The 21,521-nt window shown below is 39.0% G+C and overlaps 1 protein-coding gene across 10 annotated transcripts in view; it reads right to left on the bottom strand.

The window, feature by feature from the left end:
* CBLB (Cbl proto-oncogene B) overlaps positions 1-21,253 on the bottom strand; it is a 191,054-nt gene extending 169,801 nt beyond the window's left edge. For 5 of the 10 annotated variants that reach the window (XM_040980527.1, XM_040980528.1, XM_040980530.1 and 2 more), the window contains exons 1-3: positions 20,784-20,883; positions 19,321-19,503; positions 5,507-5,757 (exon numbers count right to left, since the gene is read on the bottom strand). In XM_040980527.1, coding sequence (XP_040836461.1) covers positions 5,507-5,757; positions 19,321-19,488 — 419 coding nt within the window. In that variant the 5' untranslated portion in view covers positions 19,489-19,503; positions 20,784-20,883. Of the gene's footprint in view, positions 1-5,506; positions 5,758-19,320; positions 20,441-20,491; positions 20,689-20,783; positions 20,884-21,200 lie in introns of those variants that run through there. The other 5 variants (XM_040980529.1, XM_040980535.1, XM_040980534.1 and 2 more) reach the window with 5 other exon arrangements.
* Between the last annotated feature and the right edge of the window lie 268 nt (positions 21,254-21,521).

The following is a 21,521-nucleotide window of genomic DNA, read 5'->3' as shown; positions in this document are numbered from 1 at the left end:
GCTGCTACAACAGCTCAACCAGCTAATCCTCCACTTCCCACCCCATATCAGTGCCAGTTTCTGTCCCAGATGCTCCAATTCCCACCCCGCTCCCTGCTTGTGGCCTTCCTTGGGATCCTGCACTCATGTGAGAAATCTCCTGCCTTCAGATCAACTTCACTTCGGCCATGCAGCCATTTGGGGAGTGAACCAAAAGATGGAATATATTTCTCTTTTGTCTCTCCTCTCTGTGGATCTGCCTTTCCAATGAAAATAAATAAATATTTAAAAAAACAAATAAAAAATAAATTCACAAATTATACATATTCACACAGGCTGACTGAAATTCCGATGAGATGAGACTCTTTAAAACTACAGATGGGGGCCGGCGCGGTGGCGCAAGTGGTTAAAGGTCCTCGCCTTGCACACCCAGGATCCCATATGGGCACCGGTTCTAATCCCGGCAGCCCCACTTCCCTTCCAGCTCCCTGCCTGTGGCCTGGGAAAGCACGGCCCAAGGCTTTGGGAACCTGCACCCACATGGGAGACCCGGAAGAGGCTCCTGGCTTCGGATTGGCATAGTATCGGCCCGTTGCGCTCACTTGGGGAGTGAATCATTGGACGGAAGATCTTCCTCTCTGACTCTCCTCTGTGTATATCCGCCTTTCCAATGAAAAAATAATAAAAATAAATCTTTAAAAATAAATAAATAAAAAAATAAAACTACAGATGACCATGGAATCAACATGCATTTGTATTTCCATAAAATTATGTATAGAAGTATAAAGTACGATATTACTCTTTATTCATTATTTTTGTAGTTACTACCTTTTGTAATTCAACTTTCAACTGAACTATGTATCTTTGTTATGCCATTTCCAAAATATTCTTGGTATACTATCTCAGAAATCACACATAAATATTAACAACAAGCCAAGTTATCTATTATTATATAAAATGAAAGGTAGCTTATTAATGTCAGAGATTGTAGATTCTCCTTTGCTCATTCAAATCGATAGAGAAAAACGTGTTTGTCTCGTGTTTCTGAATCTCAAATAACAGTTATCCTCTTCTGTTATAGGTTTTTCTACTTTGAAATACTTTTGCATTACAACTTAATCAATGTATGTATGAACATATGAAATGTGAACGCCCATTCACCCCTATACCACACAACATGCACATGCACACACCTCAATCTACGCACTGATTTGTTTTTAGTAACAACGGTGTAGCAAAAACAATCCAGATGCTGTGAAATGGCACTGACAAAGCAACATCTGTCTTTTGCTCCACCATGCATTTATTTTTAATGTCTTTATTTTCTTCATAGATTGTCTATTACAGATTTATTATTTCCCCCATGTTTACTTCTGGTTTGCTTTAAGTGGCAATAAAGTGGACAGTGAGAAGGAAAGATAGGAAGTAGTACCCCGCTCACAGCAATGGGGAAAACCTGAGTATTATTAGGCCTGCATTTCTGGCTCTTCTAGGAAACACTCTCCATCACCACCAGGCCTTCCACAGGCCTCTGGTTAACACATACTCTTCCAACAGTAGAATTATTTTACTAGTAAAATGGCCAGCTGAAAAAATGCCAAACAGAGCAAAGACACCTTCCCCCAGTACACTTTCCAGCAGTAATTAGTTGCCTATTCATTTTTCCTTCTGTCCCTGTGACTTTACGCAATGTGCCATACTGTGTTTCCTTTTCTCTGTGCTTCAAACCGTCTTCTGGTCACTCCCCATACACTGACATGTGAAGTTTCTACCTACCAGAACTCACTCAATTACTCCACCCAAAATTGACAACTTAGAATAGTTTGGATACACAGTTGGAGAAGTATTTGAGTCAGTGTGAGGTCCAACTGTTTGTAGAGAACAAAGAAAAACAGAAGAAAAAAAACCTTAGCGTGACACAAGAGAAGGTTTACAACACAGGCATGCAGTTGCCTAATGCCTTTCTTCCCCTAGAAATCATTACTCTATGCATTCTCAAACCAAGAGGCATCTCCTTCACCCCGGGTGTCTACTTAGTGAGTTCACTTACTATAATGTCTCTCCTCTTTATACACAAGTCCTAAGCAACTAAATATGCATGGTCATTTATTTTTTTATTTCTCTACTAATTGGAATACATGCTACATTTATGCAAAATTACAAGTACAAGCCACTCATTCTTTCTCAACCAAAACAGTGTTTCAGATATCACAGAATACCTAAACATTTTCCTCATTTACTACTACATTAAAAAAAACCACAAAGAAATTATTTCAACACAATAGAAATGCAGGAAAACTTAAACATTTTGCTCTTTGTACTCATTCAGCAATTTTCCTTAATAAAGTACAGAATCAGTGTAAGCAGCGCTGGTTTAGTCAATGTATTTCAACCAACTACTTCTACTACCAATATCCTTCAATTCTATGCTAATAAGAATACCAAGGTCCCTGATGACCTATTTGCAGAACCAAAGACTATATTATCTTCAACAACTTGAGGTATCTTCAATAATCAGGATGTCACATATGTGCACTGGAGTCATTTTACAGAACCTATGCTACACTGTATAGCTTTCATGAAAACACTTAGGAGGTTCTTTCACGTCCTACAGAGCAAAATGCGCAGAGTTCCATGCCTAATAGTATACTCCAGACTCAGTCTGGATTTAGAAATCTAATGTAACTTAGAAGCTAATGTGTAAAAAATAAGTTACTACAAGAAAAAACATAATAAAAGTATGTATTTTTATTATGGTGTACCAAGACCAGTATCACCAATTACAATTAGACATTTATCAGACTTAAATTGTGCAAAAACACAGCTGGCCAATACCCTATAGTTGGACACAGAAGACACTAAAATACAACTAGAGTTATGCTGTACAACCAACTAAGTTCTGTTTTAAGATTGAATTTAGGGCCCGGTGCGGTGGCACAGTGGTTAAGGTCCTCGCCTTGCACGCCCCGGGATCCCATATGGGCACCGGTTCTAATCCCTGCAGCCCCGCTTCCCTTCCAGCTCCCTGCCTGTGGCCCAGGAAAGCAGTCGAGGACGGCCCAAGGCTTTGGGAACCTGCACCCGCGTGGGAGACCTGGAAGAGGCTCCTGGCTTCGGATTGGCATAGCATTGGCCATTGCGCTCACTTGGGGAGTGAATCATCGGATGGAAGATCTTCCTCTCTGACTCTCCTCTCTGTATATCCGCCTTTCCAATAAAAAAATAATAAAAATAAATCTTAAAAAAAAAAGATTGAATTTAGGAGATTGAATAAAGTTTACTTTCAAACTTACAACACAGAAGAGAACAGGAAGAAGCCAGAGGTGCCTCGCTTGTGATAAGCCTGCATTAGTCCAGGCTGAGGCACTCTTATTATTATTAGAACCAAAACTTACGTTAGTTTTCATGGAAATACTTCCCCATCAAAAGGCAAAATTAATTAAATGAAATAATTACAAAACATCTACCAAGCTACAATGTATTCATTTTTTATTGAAAATGTAAAGCACAAATCCGCCACACCACGTATTACTACATTGAAATAAAACTTGGTATGCACTCAAACCTCCGGACTAACAAGTTATACACCTTGCCAATGTCCTCATGGCCTTTAAAAAAAAAAAGCTAAAAATTAATGAATGACCTTGTTGGGTCAGGAGAAATTTCAGACCTACTAAATTTGATTAGAATTATAAAGACATTTGTAAAGCAACTTAGTTTTACTACATCAATAGCAGAACTACAAAGTGAAATATATACTAGTAACATGAACATGTGTCATCCGCTATTCTGGAAAAGTCTGTAAGACTAAACAATCACTATTACAACTTCCTACTTTACTTCTAGTAAATTAGGGCAATCAAAATTCCAGCTGGCAGTTTCAGAGTTTTGGTGCCTTAAAATTAAATGGCAAGCAGAAGAGCTATAAAGTGTGGTTCAAAAACATTAAATGATGAGCTAAAAGTTACATTAACTGGTTAAACTTCTAGAAGCATGTTAGGATTTATCATAAACTGAGAGAATAAATATTTATGCCATTTTACATGACGGCTATTTACACTCCGGATATCTGGGCAGTATTTACAAACAATTTTAGAATGTATGCATGCCTGGTAAACTGAGTTTTCTTTGCTGTAACTTATGCTGGACTAAAGGTGGCTTGCTCTTCCTACCTGAAACAGTGCTTTCTTAAGAGGTTTTCCTACATAGGAGGAAGCTAAAATCCAGGGAAATGTATTAATCTAAACTTCAATATAACTACCATATTATGTCATTATATGTCTAATTACCTTATGAAATAGACTGTCATTCAATATATTTACTCATTGAATATATTTAATAGAGTATATGCAATATATTCAAGGAATAGTGTTATTCATGAATATTCATATGAATATGTATTCATATTGCCACTGTCAATGAACAAACATGTTATATTCATTGAATATTTAAGTATGTATTTTATATTCTTAGAATATAAACAGCCCATGAAAGGAAAACTATCATCTTTGTTTTTTAAGACAGATCACTGTGCTTAATATTTATAGAGCAAAACAACATGAACTAATCTAAAACAAGAATCCTGGCTCTCAAATGCAGACTCAGCTGGTATTACTGGAGGCTGCGTTACTTCCCTCCAATTCCTCACTTGACGAAGTATAGGGATACAGGGCACATCGCCTATCCTGGTCTACAATCCTCACACTCACCGTATAGAACACTAAATGTTAGTTGGGATGCGGAGCACAAAAACTTCCCATCCGTTATTGATGGGAATAAAGAATGGTATGATCATTTTGGAAGATAGTTCAGGACTTTCATACAAAGCTAAACCCGAGTACATCATGTAATCCAGCAACCATAGTCCTAGGTGTTTACTCATACAAGCTGAAAGATTAATTCCACACAAAACCTGCACCTGAGTATTTATAGCAGCTTTATACATAACTGCCAAAAATGGAAGCAATACAGATATACTTCACTATGCAAGAGGAATCTGTAGAACAATCATGCAATGCAATATTACAGATTAGCATTTGGAAACAAGTTATCAAAAGTGAAAGAAGAATCTTAAATTTATATTGCAAAGTAAAAAAAAACAACTTAATTTGAAAAAGCTACATATTATATGAATCCAGGTAGGTAACAATGCAACAAGGACAAAACTACAGCAACAGTTAAAAACAGAAATAAATAAAATAGTGTGTTCAGGACTCCACTTCTCAGAAGGTGGTTCAAGAGGAAAAGAGTCCAATGCATTTTTAGGAGAGTGAAGCTATTTTACACAATACTGTAATGCACGTATGAACCACAGAAAAGTGAATCTAAAATAAATCATTTTAAAAATAACATTTTCCATGAACTAGTTACAGCCATCAAGAAATAATACATTAAAAAATTAAATAACTTGAAAAGTCAATAAACAAAATGAATAACATTTTCATGAAAATGGTGACATTTACTTTACCTATGAACCATCAATGACCTTAACACCGAGGGAAAAGAAAAGAGGCAGAAATATCCTCACCTGTCTTGTGACTGTTCTTCATACATCCGCTCCTTCCCTTCTTTAAAGAGCCTGATCGCCCGTTTTGATTTTTTCATTAGACTATCAATGTAGATTTTAAAATATTCATTCTCACTGAGTTGGGCAAGTTTCTGGTTGTCATCATATTTACTCAAGATAAGTCGCAAATGTTGGTATGTATCAGGCAAAATATCAAGAATATACGGTGGGCTGTTTTTCAACTGAAGTTTGGGATTTTGGCACAGTCTCACCTATAAACAAAGAAAAAAATAAAGTTGTTTATCTGAATTCCAATCCTTTCTTTCACAGAGGAAAAAAAGAATTTATAAAATTTTATATTATCTCATTATTTTCCATAATGACGTTAAAGTACTACCTCCAATTTACAAAGAACTGAAAAGCAGTTAACACAGTTGAATCCTTTTTCTGTCTGGAATGTCCATACTTTCAAATCACTAAAGTTTTAATTCTCTGTTCTAAAACATCCAATCGCACATATATTACCAGAAGTCCAGGGAACTAATCACACTACACCACTGCCTGTATTTTCTGTTTAAGAAAAATTAGGAAATCGACTGTTTGTTACACCTCACATTTCAACATTATTTTACTACATCAAATTCAGAGTTTAATTAATGTTTTGATGTATGTTCCTTACCCTCAGGAGACTAATACATGAAGGTATAATTTTAATAACTAAGTTATTAAGTAGTAAATGGGTATCAGGTCAGAACCAGCCTTTCAATTCCACCCCCACGCAGTCTCCCATGCCTATGAACATGTGATATCTAACGGTTCAGTCATGCCGTCAGGTGCCAGCCAACCACTGGGGCGTTGAGAGCTGCCTGCAGAACTGAAAAAAACCTTCTGCTAGCAATAATATTAATAATAATACTAATAATAACAATAATTAAACTTCATTTACTTCTAATGGTTAGCATATGAAATAGTCACAAAGCAAAAGCCTATCTCACTTAACCCTTCAACTTGGTTTTAAGGAATTATAAAATGATTTTAATCCAATCACTTGGAACTATACAGCATACACAGTATGTATAAAACGGTGGATATGCAAAGAGCTTGGCAAAAAGCAGCCTCCTACCCTATAAGAACTACATCCTTACTTTGTTTTCCACAAAATTTTTAAGGGCAAGATATGGGCATAGAAATGAGCACGCCTGCAGCATGATTAGTGGGAAGCTGACTTGAAGACACATATAGTATAGATTTAGAGGAAGGTAACGTGAGGAATGCAGTCACTTCTGTAAATGGCAAAATGTTCATGAGCAGATGCACTAAAAGTGAACAAAACCAGATACAGAACAAAAACTACTGTATGATCTCACATGTGGACCTAAAAACAGTAAGTCACATAAACAGACTAGAAAGAAAGATGGTAACTGGGGAAAGGAATGGAGAAAGTGGGAAGAAGGTCAAAGGGTACAAGTCCAGACTCCCACTACAAAGCAAAAGCACTACAGTTAACAGCAACGGTGTACACACTGAAAATGCCCTTGCATAACTGGATTGAATTTAAAAAGTAATAATGGAAGAAAATGGAATATGTTAATTTAGGGTACACTGATTATGTATATCCAAATGCCTCAAATATACAACATGCTTAATTTAGTCAAAATCGATCGAGAGCCCTTTCCATACAATTTTTGCTGCAACCCATGTTGTTTTGATGCTTTTGTTTTTATTTTAATTTCTTCCAAATAGTTTATTTTCTCTTAGCAAATTTTTCATTGACTCATAGATCACAGAGTAGCAACATTTTACCCAAGAAGCTTTTGTGTCTTGTTTTTCATTTCTTCGTTGATACGTTGGTTATTCAGTAGCATGTTGTTTAACTCCATGGTGCTGTCATTTTCTTTTAACTTCATTCCTGTTGTTGAATTTGTTTCATGGCTCTCGCTTGAGGGAAAATATAGTGACGGTGTATTGGAAACTATCATATCCAGATATGAAGATACAATGCAGTATGCATCTCTACTTCCAAATCAACAATGGACTCCAAATGAAACCGTTGGATATATCTGGACTACCTGGCATTGTCTGTATCACCAATGTCCTGCACATTAAATAACAGACTGATGGACATATGACTGCTTATGAAGGACTACACTATTGTAATAATATCGGGAAGATCAGTTGGGAGTTGGCAATTTGGGGAGAGGGAAGGGAATTCCTAGACCCGATGAAATTGTACCACAAAATTTAAAAATTAATAACAAAATTAAAAGTTTAAATTAAAAAAATGATTGAACAGAGAAAAACGTCAAGAGTACTTTAAGTGCACACAGTACTAAAGGTTCAACTTAATCTGAAAATTCCAATGTGTCTTAGAGGATCCAGCTCAGAAAACAGATAAGAGTGACGGATCGTGCATAAAATGTACAGTCAAAATTGACTCTAGAATATTTCACTGATACTTGTGTGTTTATCGTTTTTAAAAATTATAATACATTGTGAATTTTTCTCTAAAAAATTCTTACCTAGTTTTAATACCTGCATTTACTTTATTATTTATCTCTAGAGTGATGTCTCTTAAGCGTGAAGTTCCATAGAATACGGATCTCCCCTTAGACACTAATAACACCAGGGACCGCAACACACAGTTGAACAACCTTAATTTCAAGAATAACAAACACAATGATTCAAACAACAAATGAAAAAACATACCCTCAGACTCAGCATCTTGTTTTAAGAGGCCCTTAAAATTCACTCCCTGAAGAGCTCACAATAGCTAGGATTGGGTGAGGTGGAAGCAGGAGACTAAGCAGAATGAACTCAGGTCATCTTCCACTGCCTTCTCAGATACACTGAAGACATAGTAGGCTGCATCTCAAACCACTAAGCTACAATAAGGAACCCACTCACTTCTAATATTAACCCAGGACTGCAGCATATCATGTTTCTCTTTCTGTACAGTGCTTAAACAGAAGTGTTAGGCACATAGCATATCACCAATATATAAATGCATGGATTGCCTACTTCTGAAGGAAAATACACATAAACAGATGAAATGTCACTCAAATAATTTGATTGCAGTTTAATTTTATTTTCATGATTGAATTCTATAAGCAATCAGTTAACAATATATAGGCACAGGTTTTATTTAAATGTAACAATATTATTTTGATCTCCAAAAAATTTACTGGAAATCCAAAATGGCATCTCCTCCGTTAACTAAACCAAACCCTATGAAAGCACAGTTCAAATATCTGACAGACCCTTTCACAATTTTTATTTTTTGATATGATATCATCAGAAGTTGATTCTATCCTAAAGACTAATTAAATTCTAAACATACCAAGGTTTTAGCAAATACTGATTGCAATAAAAAGGATGTAGCATTTCAGTTCTTTAAACCAAAAGATACAATTACAATTCAAAAGAAATCTCAATGATATTTCCACTAATATCCTACAATATGTATAATTTAATGCCACTGACATAAAAGCTGGTAAAACATATTACAGACTGATAAATTATTAACTTGTTGTTAGATGACCAAACAACTTCAAAATCATTTCCTCTGCTAGTCAATATTTGAACTGATAAATCCAAAACAAAATTCAAGTTTTTTTTCAGATATCTGTAATAACTGTTCTTTCATAAAGTGCTCTAAACACTTTAGACAATTCACTATATTCTTTGTTTAAGACTCATTTTTATTTATTTGAAGTGCAAAGAGAGAGAAAGAGAGAACACTAAATATTCTATCTGCCAGATCACTCTGATGTATCTGCAACAGCAAGGCTACACCAGGCTGAGCCAGAAGCCTGAAACTCCACTGAGTTGTGGGTGCCAGCGCACAGGTTAGTAAGCCATCTTCCACTGCCTTCCAAGGTGAGTTAGCCAAGAGATGGCTCAGAAGTGGCGCATCCAGGACTGGAATCAATACCCGTTTGGATTCAGGCATCACAGGCAGTGGCTTAACAGTCTACAACAGGATGAAGGCCCAAAATTTACTGCTACTTCTGACTTGTTTTATATTAAACTGTAAAATTCCATGTGGAAATTTAGTGCTGCACTGGGTAAAATGATTTCAATAACTTTTATATCCCAGGTACTGAGTTTAGTGCTAGGAAATTACAGATGATTAGACCACACTTTTTGCCTTAAGGTGTCTGGCAACAGAGAACTCATTCCCTATAATTAACCTATGACCTATGTGCTAAATTATTTCTGCTCTAAGGGAATCTTAGTAAGGATCCCATTCAATCCATTCACTTCCAGATAAAGAAACTGAGAGCTACAAGATTAAGAGACTATTAAAAAAGCATTAATCCCACATAAGAGTCTGAATCTTCCCAATCTCAAACTGAACCACTTTCCAAGTCTATTCAATTTAATTAGAATTAAGCAGATAATGAATAATCCCTACCAAAGTCATTCTTATTTTTTTGTTTTATTCCATTTGTGAATTTACATGAACTCCAAGACCATTTATTAATTCAACAAATGTTTATGCCTCAGACAGTTTCATGCCTTGAGGAAGACATAAAGGAACAAATCATAGTCCTGCCTTCAAGGACTTGTGGAGTAAGAATGATAAGTAGTTAAGGAAAAAAATGACAGGAGAATTTAGGGTTGTGATGGCGGAAAGCACAAAATGTTAGGGAGGGGAGCAGCTCATTCATACCTACAGAATAAGAAGAAAAACATACCTGCACTTGTCAAAAGGAATATTCCACGGAAAAGGAAATGTGAAGACTTAAGAGGTCCCAAAGAGCGAACTGCACTGAGAGAGGCATATATAATCATTTCAGTAGGACCAAAAGAGGAGCCCTTCCATTAAAACTGTACAGACAAGCAACACTGCTTCCTAAACTTGCACTTGGAAAGTGTGACCTGCAACATAAATTACTGCATGCCACTGAGTGTGCACTGTTCAGCAGTTGGATTACTATTAAGCCGTGTGAATTACCACAGTTCCTACCAAAGATGAATATCCCTACACCAATATCATGATTTCTGAACAGGTCAAATTCATTCCATTCAGTAAATATTTACTGAATGCCTGCTATGTGCAAGGAGCTAAAAAGTCAGAAAAAGAAAAACTGCTTTTCTAAAAACAGCATATTAAGGACAAAAATCAAGTTTGCTACAAGGTTCAAGTTTGATTCAAATGATTTACACCTCTTCTTGAAATATCTGTTGTTTCCTAGAACCAAAGTTTATCCCAATATAAAATAGCTTTCACAAGGAAAACCGTTGTAGTTATAATATACAATCATGATGTTGCAGCACCAACTGCAATTACAGTTTTTTTTGTTCAATAGGAATGTTACTATTATCTTTTGGACTCAAAGGAAAATATTTAGTATTGGTATCATGGCAAAAACTTCACTACAGCTACTAACTTGAAGAATTTTACAGTACCAACAAGGACCCTGGAAATCACCCAGGTTAAGTTCCTCAATTTGATACATGAATTAGAAAATATGTTAACAGCACTTAGTTAGGATAACTGTTCAGATCCCTGAAGTCTCAGACTGAAAATCAGGTACATTTTCCGCACCACAACAGGACAACTCATACTTGCTTAATGTGTACAAAGGCGTGCATGCAAACTCTCTGGGTAATACAGTCTGCATTAATCCACATACAATCCTCAAAATGCTTAATATATACATAATATACAGATTTTAATAAATATGTGACTATACATTCATATACATAAATACACATATTCCAACACATCAGACACAAATATAAAAAGGGAATATACTATTACTATACAAAAATTTCCACAGAAACTATTAGAATATCCCTGCCTTAAATACAATTGCCAGCCAAAGGTACCAAAGAAATATTAGAATTACATTCCTGGGAAGTCAGGTTCAAGTCAGTCCCTGAAACATATGAAAGAAGTTGTAGCAAAATTAGTAACAATTCCAGCATTAAGAAAGTGTGCCTATACTGTAAAAGACTTTCATTCTAAAGTACAACTCACTTTGTAGATAATTCAGTTATATGAATCAAGTTGCACAATCAAAAAATCTGACTTTAAACAACAGTATGGAAATCCTAGTCCTGCTCTTACGAATGTTAGAACAGATCTCTTATAGCAGCTACAAAAAAAGTGTGTTGCTATAATAAAAACCACATAAGAGTTACTAGTGTTCTTTCCGTTCTAACTCAGCAAATAATGGAATATATGAGTATAAAAATATAAAATCTAAAAAATAAAAAATGATGGAAAACTGTGTAATTTAGTCAAAACAAAGCTCATAAACCTGGTTATATAAGTCTTACATATGAATTGTGATACAGTTTGAAAAAAGCAGCCAATTCCTTCGGTTTTCACTGGCAATCTGATGGATGTAAAGACAACTAATACATCATGTAGCTGATTTAAAACATCAGCCTTGTATTCCTCCCTTTTCTATCTTTCCTCAAAATTACAATGCAACTTCCTTTAAGGTGAGAGTATTTTTTTATCTTTCTCACTAGTACACCTCCATCACCTAACACAGGGCTTTCCTGCCAATGGATAGGTAATACACATTTGATAGAGGGGAGAATAAAGAGGAAAGAGAACAGGATAAGGATACAAATCTCTCACAATGAATATATTACAAATGTGTTTCCACAGCTACACTGAATAATCCTATCTAAAATGCATACAAAACTGAAATAAGAAATTGATGGTACCAAATTCACAAAGGAAATGTCCTCTTAATTTACTTCCCATGGAAGGAGGGAAGCAAAGTATCATTCTATGAACAATGTACTGGACTCACTTCATACTACGAATGTAGACACAAGAATCAAGCAAATCGGGCCCAGCGCGATGGCACAGTGGTTAAGTTCCTCGCCTTGCACACCCGGGATCCCATATGGGCACCGGTTCTAATCCCGGCAGCCCCGCTTCCCATCCAGCTCCCTGCCTGTGGCCTGGGAAAGCAGTCGAGGACAGCCCAAAGCTTTGGGACCCTGCACCTGCGTGGGAGACCCGGAAGAGGCTCCTGGCTTCGGATCATCACAGCATCGGCCTGTTGCGCTCACTTGGGGAGTGAATCATTGGACGGAAGATCTTCCTCTCTGTCTCTCCTCTCTGTATATCCACCATTCCAATAAAAAAAAATAATAAAAATAAATCTTAAAAAAAAAAAAGAATCAGGCAAATCACCAATCTTGGTCAGGTTTTTCCTTCAGGAAACCTCATTAAGTTATGACAGTTCTTATAAGAGGGAATACAGAATGTTCTGAACACTGCCAAGAACACAGTCACCTTACACTTCTAGTATTTCCTCCATATTTTATACTCTATCACAACCAGGAAAAATCCCCCAAAGGCTTGCAAAGATATGAAAAATTAGACTAGAAGTGCCAGCCACATGGTTAGGAATCGTGATTTTTTTAAAAGTTCTTTTAGCTCATAAAGTTCTAAAAGTCTGCTCTGCTTTGTACAAGAAGATAATAAAGCTAAACTCAGGTCAGTATCATTTTCAGCTGACAAAGAACCTGTTGGTTTCTTAAAACCCAGGACATTCTCAGGAAGACTTAGGCATAGGCGTTTCCAATATTTTAATGGATAGAATATTAATAACTGCTTTCACCACTAAAGATAGCACAAATAAAGATAATAATTATTTCAGTAGTAAAACATTAACACTATAAAATGTAGCCATGGAAGCCGTGTACATTTTAAGTATGCATCTTCTGTTAACAAGGGGAAAAAAACAGCAATCTACAAATACATTTTTTTTCCACTTTAAAAGATGTATACATTTCTGTTGGAAAATCAGATTAACAGAGAGAAGAAAAGACAGAGAAAAAGATCTTCCATCTGCTGTTTTCACTCCCCAAGTGGCCACAACAGCTGGAGCTGAGCCAGGAGTCTGGAGTTTCCTCTGTGTCTCCCACATGTGTGCAGGGTCCAAAGGCTTTGAGTACTCAACTGCTTTCCCAGGCCACAAGCAGGAAGCTGGATGGGAAGTGGAGCAGCAGGGATAAAAACCAGAGCTCATATGGGATCCTAGCACTTGAGGCAGAGGATTAGCTGATTGAGCCACTGCACCTGGCATGATCTGTACGCTATTTTAATATAGGCCCATCACAAGTAAAAACTATTCTGCAAAGGTCAAAGTTTAAGACACAATTTGGGATGCCTACATCCCATTTAACAATATCTGGGTGCACCTTCCAGCTTTCCACTCAATTTCAGCTTTCTGTTAATGTGCATCCTGAGAGGCAACAGATGAAGGCTTATCGGGTCCCTGCCATCCACATGGAAGATACAGATGGACATTCTGTCTCCTGACTTAGGCCTGCCCTATGGCCAGAGACTGCATGCACTTGAGAGTGAAACAGCAGACAGATTTCTTTCTGTCTCTTTCTGCCTTTCAGATGGAAAAAAAAAATTCTGAAATCATTAAAATTAATGACCTTCACCTTACTGGATTTTCTCCCTTTGGATTATGTCACTCCAGAACTGGAAATATATTCTATCTGGGAAATCAGTATTCTCTAATTGTTCTTCCTATTTCTCTCGTTAATGGCAGAATTCTCTCACCTTGTCTGTCATCTAAGTATATTCCCTATACCCCCAAAATCTAATCCTCTTTTTTCTCTTACCTCTCTTCTTTGTGATGGCTTGAGATGCTACCTTTAAGAACACATCTATCAAATTCATACCTTTCGAATTCTCCTTGAACTGTATACACAATTTTCTCACTTCAATATCACTCCTGCTTGTTGGAAGTCAGCAAGTTCAAAAACAAACATCATACACAAACCCCAAGCTTCCTCTTTTCCTTCGTACGTTCCCTATCTCATTAAGGGCATCACTGCCTTTTGAATCAATCAGGCTTAAAACCAAGGTCACTTTCACTTCACCTTCTCCTTCATCCTCTAACTCTGAAAGGTCACCAAGGCCTGCGGAGTTTACATCCAATACGCCTCCCACACTGAAAACAACACTTGCTGCCTGTTATCAATGATGTGGACCATTCTTTCATTATTTCTCAGACTATTCTAATTCATCTTCATAAGCATTACTGCTTTTACATTGATCACTTTTAATTCAACATACAAGTGTCAGAGAAAAATATAGTAAAGCACAACCTTCAACATTTGCCCACCAAGGGGCTCAACAGAGCAGCAAAGGCCTCCTCTAACCATCTCCCGTTCAATCTTCCCTCAATCGACAATCTCCCATTATCTCTTCACCCTAACATGTCCTCCACATCCCCGCAATCATAGCTGCCTCTAAGGAGTCCGATTGCACCCTCCCAGTCCTCAGCCTATATAAGCTATACTACTAGCACTCAAAATTCATATGTGCCATGTACAGTATCATATCACTGTATTCATGCCAAATTACAACATTTATTACGTTCTACTATATGACACTGTCACTTATAAATAAACCTTTCTACTGTTCAGATTTAATAATGAATGATCACATCAACACACAGCATGTAAAATATTTTAAAAAGAAAAAAAAATTGATTCAAAATCTATACAGTAAAAAATTGTGTAAGACTTAAAATATTACTGATGAAAGAAAGCTCCCATTACACAAGCAAACTTTAAAAAGTTCATTGCAAATGAAATAAAATATGCTTATTTGTGAAAAAAGAAATTGAAATCTGGGCATAAATTTTTTTTCATAATACATGCTTAAATGAACTTTTGGAAGCCTCCTATATTTATATACATCATTTTTGCACCTTAATAAACTAACCTTCTTATTCCATTTTCCATTAACTTAATTAAGTTCCCTTGAATAAACAAAAGTAACTCCATAGGATTTCCTTAAATCTTCTGGCATTTAGTTTAAAAGATATCTTATCCTAGAAGTGACAAGTGCCAAACTTCAGGATACTTCATTTATTTCAACACTAATCCAATCTTTAATTCAGTACTAATTAAAATTGTCTTGGTGTTTTTAAAGTAGTATTTTTTTTTATCCAATTCCATGAGGGCCCACGATTCTGTTTAACCACAACAATTTCAACTAGAAAAGGAAATATGTGGAAAAGAACAACTGCAATAAATGATACACCCAGTTTCAGGGGCCTCAGAAGGTGATTATCTCAAAACCAACAAATATGAACAAACATAATTCAAATCCCAAGTTGCACTCCATACAGAAATTTTTGATGAACAAAAAGAATTTAATTTTATAAAAATCTGTTCTTTTATAACATTTGTATATGACCCAAGCTTTTTGATTGAAAGACCTTTAACTGCATTATAGTCACAGTGACATTATAAAGTTAGCGAATGAATTATACTTCAAGCTTTACAAATGTACTGAATGTACTTTAGGTAATAGGCAGGAAACAGTTATTTGGCATCATCCTTTTTAAATGCTTTTAAAATTCTTTCAGTAATGTAAGTTCATCTAAATGACAAGGATACCAAGACAAAAACGTAGGCAGGTCCTCAACTTGCCTGCTCTTTACTGTCAATTAATTATTTCCTAATGTCCTAAAGCATCCATGTGTACTCAGCACACTTTGCATCTATTAGATGGGAGACTGTTTCTTCTATTTTTCATCACCTGGCTAAGACTCTGGTGAAAACCACACTCAGGAACCTCACATTAATAAATTATCATTCTGACCATACTGATTAGCAGTCATTTCCTTACCCTCACCTCAATATTTCCAACAAGAACTTCAGAATGCTGTTCCTGAAAGGTAACATCCAGCGTAATTCACAGACCTTTGGACAGTGGCAGAAGCACAAGGTGGGTGTTCTCTACTTTGCTTCCACTGTACTCTGGTTCTGCGTTCCAGCCCCTTCCACTCTATCCTGGTCATCACCTATCCACACATCTGGCTTCAAGGCTTCTCTCCTCCTTGACAGTTCAAAGGCAGTGTTACCTTTTGTCTAGTTACACATCTTCAGGATCAAGCACTTAGGAACATAGTAGTGCTCAGTAGATGCATTATTAAACTTATCCAGAAATCTTGTCTCATGCAACAGCTATGAAACATTTTCCACACTTCATCATAACTATATCTGAGCCAAGATCTACGTTCACTAGTAATAGGTCCATCATTGTATTGCTTGGGTCAGCCATTGACTTTTGACATAAACAGTCAGGCCAAAGGAGATCTAAGCGGAATGCCTAAGAATAGACTACCATTCCATTTTTCAATATATGTGCTGTATGAACAGTACAAAACATACTACATCTTAGCACACACTGAGCAGTTACTCTCATACACTCAGTGACACTGCAGAACCAGCCAGCTCCTCGAAATCAGAAGAAATAGTTGTTACTGCTCTCAGTTCATCATGTTAAATCCTTGAGGCCATGCATGGTGAAATTACAAATATACTAGGTATTTCCTTTACATGTCCTTCACAGTCTAAGACTCCTTAATTATGTCCTGCAAAATAATTTATCCTGTAAGTAGTTAAGACATATTGAACTTGAAGATTTCATTCACCCTTTATACTGAGGATCTGTTTTGCCAAAAGGCTTCTAAAGAAAGCTATGCTTGGTACATACTTAACCCAGCCTTTTCCTTAACAATTACCCTTGAAAGTAGTTATTTTCTGTTGTTCATAATTTAAACTGAGGCACTGCAATATTTTCAAAAACGGGAATGTATCAAGGGATTCACTTTTGGACTAACAACAAACTTTATGATGTAATCACCAGGACAGTGTTGATATTACAACAAACCACTTTCTTCACAACTGACAAGTAATAAAAGATAAATATGTGGGGGATGCTGCTGCAAAAACCAACTTGGCCAACAGTAATTACCAACTCCTTTCCATTACTATATGACAGAGAAACAAGCAGGCTGAACTCTTTTATAATAATTATGTGATTTTTCTCCACAAAGCCCACAGATGCACTGACAACACAGTCATTTCCAGTACTGGACAAATATTGTAGACAAATAGGAAACGCCAGAGCAACGCACCTTGCCGACTTCCACACCCACAACCCACTAAATAGAGACTCTGCATGACAGACTTCTTTGCGAGTCAAGTTTCTCAACCAGAAAGTTTTAAACCCAAACCTCCAAAAAGACTAACACAATAAATAATGGCAGAAGCTTAACTACCAAATAACTATTCATTTTTACCATAACTCATAGTGAAATCATTAACAGTGGCTAAAACTTAGATTCATAACAAATTATAGACCAAAATCATGTAGGTTTTTAATGCTTCAAAACCAATGACTTTGTAATAACACTAACCATTTCCTTATATAAATTACTTTGATTTGAAGTTCTAACACTGTCACAAAAGTAAAATGTCTGTCCACTCCAAGAGTGGGAATGGAAGGGAAGATCATTTCTGTAGAATCTGATCCATTTGTTGCCCAGCTACAGTGTAGATGCATTAAAGAAAAATTCTGAATTCCTTCTCTTAGCCCAACTACAGAATTAGAAAATGAGAATGGCTTTCAACTTCATACTCTCCAGAGAGGCAGAGAGCTAGTATTGTGCCTGCCAAACATACGCACTTTTCCAAATCGCATACTCCTCATTCCTAAGTGTCCAGTGCTGAACTCAAAACCTGACCCCAAGCAGCAGCTACCATGTTATGACACTATGACATCATTCTGTCTGGAGCACTTGAACGTAACAATCTGAATAAACTGGCATAAGCTTAAATAGGTCACACTGAAGCCAAAAGCTAAGGATATTTATCTGGCAGAAATATGTTGGCACTGCCTTTTACCACTGACCATGGAATATCAGGCCCATCATTTATCTCTTTGCTCTTTTCATAAAGATAAATGAAAGGATATAAATCTTGTCACCTTTCTGTACTGTGCACACAGCAACAAACTAAAGCAAAGGTGAGTGCTACCATGTGTTCTCTTGAGGCCCATCTTTTACAGAACACTTGCCAAAACTTCCACTGCTGCAGTTATACAAAGGCCAAGAATTTAGCCTCGACTACATTTATAATGAGCTCCAAATTTCAATGAAATAAAGCCACAAAACATTACAAAGATTTACAGCATATGCAAAATAGTGCCTACTTTTGCAAAGAGCAGGCTACACATTAATCACATTTATTTCTTAACCCTCCTTGATATGGACAGCTACAGTTTTACAGTACATCCTTGGAAGGTACTCAGGTTCCATTTTTAACTGGCCTCCTCTGAGTACTGGCAACCAGCTTGATTTCTTCTTGTGAAATTAGAGTTAATCTGAAAGCAACATGTAGAAACCACAGAAGCTTCTGATAGTCTCAGCCCCAGCACCCCCAGCATAAATTTTCCTTTCACAATAAACAATGTGCAATCAAAAAGGTTTCCTGTTTCAAAATGGAATGGTAGATAAAAGACACTGTAGCTCTACTATCAACAATAAAGTTTTTTAATGAACATGAATTCTCTAAGATGAAGGTGGAAACTCTGAAATACTATTTGCTTACTAAAGGCTGATGTGGTTCTTTCCCCCAGAAAATAGGGTCAGCATGAAACGTGACTGTTACGAGTGTTGTATTGAGACTTTTCTTAAATGATTTGCCTGTCCTCTCCTGTTACCTAAGGGCAACACTATCTCATGCAAGCCAGGACAAATACTTCCAAACTGCATGAGGGCCATACACCCAGAAAAGCAACCAATGGTGAAAACTTTGCATATCTTGACTTATAAAGAACTCTGAACCTTGAAAAGTTAGGCAAAAGGTTACATGGGGGATCTGAATCCAACTTCTCGAAGCAGAGTGGAAGTAAGAAAAAGTGGTCAGTGCAAACCCCAACACTGTTGCCAGAGCAATACTTGAATAATTAACAGACTGCGGAAATCTAGAGAAACCACATTCAGGGCGAAGAAGAAGCGGCCGCACAGTGATGAACTTACGACTTTGTCCATCAGCTTCCAAGTTTTCTCCACAGTCCTGCGATCTGCAGCCGCTTGCTTCGGGGGTCCCACGGCATCCTGAATGGCATCAATAATGCCCAAAATTCGTCCTTTCCGGGGGTTTCCTCCGCGACCGCCAGGGTTTCTGCCATTCATAGAATTTGCCATCTGGAATCTCAAGTCCTTTGAGAAGCAGATTCAAAAGAAGAAAAGTTAGTAGGGTAGGAAAATATCTGCCCAGTGGAAAACTGCACAGGCTAAGCTGCACTAGGCACCTTCCCCTCCAACAAGAACAAGATCACAGTGCCAGACACAACTTTTTGGTTAAGTGTGTACATTTAACGCTCTCCATCTCCACACACAATAAATTTTGGTGCAATGATGCTAGCCTGGTCTTCAGAACACTGAGTGAAAGATGCTTCCTCCTATTTCAAAGGGTAAAGCTTAACTAATACCCAACTTGCAACAAAAAGACAACTGTAAATAGTTCTCCTCCAACTAGTTCCCAACACTATTTGTTCTCCTGTCTGCCTTCACCGGAACTCAAAGTACTGGAGCAACGGTAACCCCTAGGATACATTTGGAAGTCTCACCGGGAAGCCTCCCTTTCACTCATCTGGGGCTCGCCAAGTTACATAAACGTAAAGATTATTTTCCACTAGCAAAAAGGAGAGGTCTGTGATCCACAACGGCGTAGGAGATTAGACACCATCCCCTCCTCCGGGTGAAACTACCCAGGACGGAGCAGGAACACGCAGCTCCTGCTAACAACGCTGTAAGTAGTTATTTCCCAAGAGCCAAAAGAAGCCCACAAACAGCCTGTTAGAAAAGGGAAGGTGGGAAAACTGACAAGAGCGCCGCGATGGCAGAATTCACTTCTCTGGGTGCCCTGAGGCTCACCGGCGGACAGGAGCGAGCCCAAGCTTTGTTTCAGGACATCTGCGCCCCCCTCCCCGCTCAGGCCCCGTCTCCACCGCTCCATCGGCGGTCGGGGGAGGCCGGCAGACAGAGCGAGGACAAAGTGTTCCCTCGCCGCTCCAGCGCCCAGCGTCCAGCTGCGCAGCTGGGGCACTCGGCGCGCCCGGCCACCTCTCCATCCCAGCGGCGCCACTCCTGCCCTCCCTCGCCTCCTCCTCCCTCGCGGCCCGCCCGGGTCCCGGTCTTTAAATACCCCAGTTGGCGCGGAGGACGGCGGCGGCAAGAGCAGCTGGAAGCCGGGGCTGTTCCCTGTCGGTCCGTGGCCCGTGCCTGGCTGCCCGCGGGGCTCCCCGGCGCCCCCCTTGGCTCCTAGGCTCTGGGCGCCGTGGCCGTCCCGACACGCGCGTGTGCGCGCGCCCCTCTCCACGCGCACAGCCGGGGCGCTTGGGCAGGGAGTGTGCGATCACCCCCGTGGAACAGCACGCTCCTGAGGAGAGCAGCGGTCCGGAGCGCCGGCCACCCAGACGTGAGGACGCGACAGTTACCGTCCAGACAAATCCACACGCGCGCTGCCCGCCGCCCGACTCTCGGGGAGGCCCCAGGACGCCGCCGCCGCACCAGCCGGAGGAGGACACCACTCGCTGGCCACCCCACCCCTGGGAGCATACACACAGACCCAGGCGCGGGGCGGGGCCGGGGGCGGGGCCGCCGGCCTCTCCGCCAATCACGCGCCACCGCGCACAGCCCGACAGCGGGCGGAGCCAATGGGCGGGCGTGGCCCGCCTTCCTCGCGCTACCGCCCCGTCCACGTCTCCCACAGTACACAATGGCCCCAAAGGAAGGCAGGCAGGCTCGCTGCGCGTCCCAGACGGAAGGGGACTCGGCGAGCAGAGCGCCTGGACTGCCCTGGGAACGAAAGAGGGAAAAGGAAAGGGAAGAAGAGCTGAAAGGCACCGGGGAACTAACCAATAAAGGGAGGGAAGGTGGGCGTGAGCATAAGGAGCGGGAGCCCAAACTGACTGGAACTACAAGGCGGGACTTCCTGCTTCACTCACCTTCCTCCTCTTTTGTTTCATAGCAACAGAGTAGTGGCTGGATGGCTGGGTGTTGCCTCCCGACTCTGGGCGGGTCTGAGGCTGAAGAAATTCTTCTCCCTAGGGCTACCAAACTTTTACCTAGGATAGCGGCCAAGCAGGTCTCAGACGTTGGCTCTTTGGGCTGTACAGGAGCAGTCACGAAGCTTGAACGAGTATAGACTTCATACTAGAGTAAGCTATAGGTAA

The sequence above is a fragment of the Ochotona curzoniae genome, unplaced genomic scaffold (assembly GCF_017591425.1).
Source record: "Ochotona curzoniae isolate NIBS_2020 unplaced genomic scaffold, NIBS_Ocur_1.0 contig_3498, whole genome shotgun sequence".
Taxonomy (NCBI): domain Eukaryota; kingdom Metazoa; phylum Chordata; class Mammalia; order Lagomorpha; family Ochotonidae; genus Ochotona; species Ochotona curzoniae.
The sequence above is the reverse complement of the archived record's forward strand: the minus strand, read 5'-3'. Positions and strand labels throughout refer to the sequence as shown.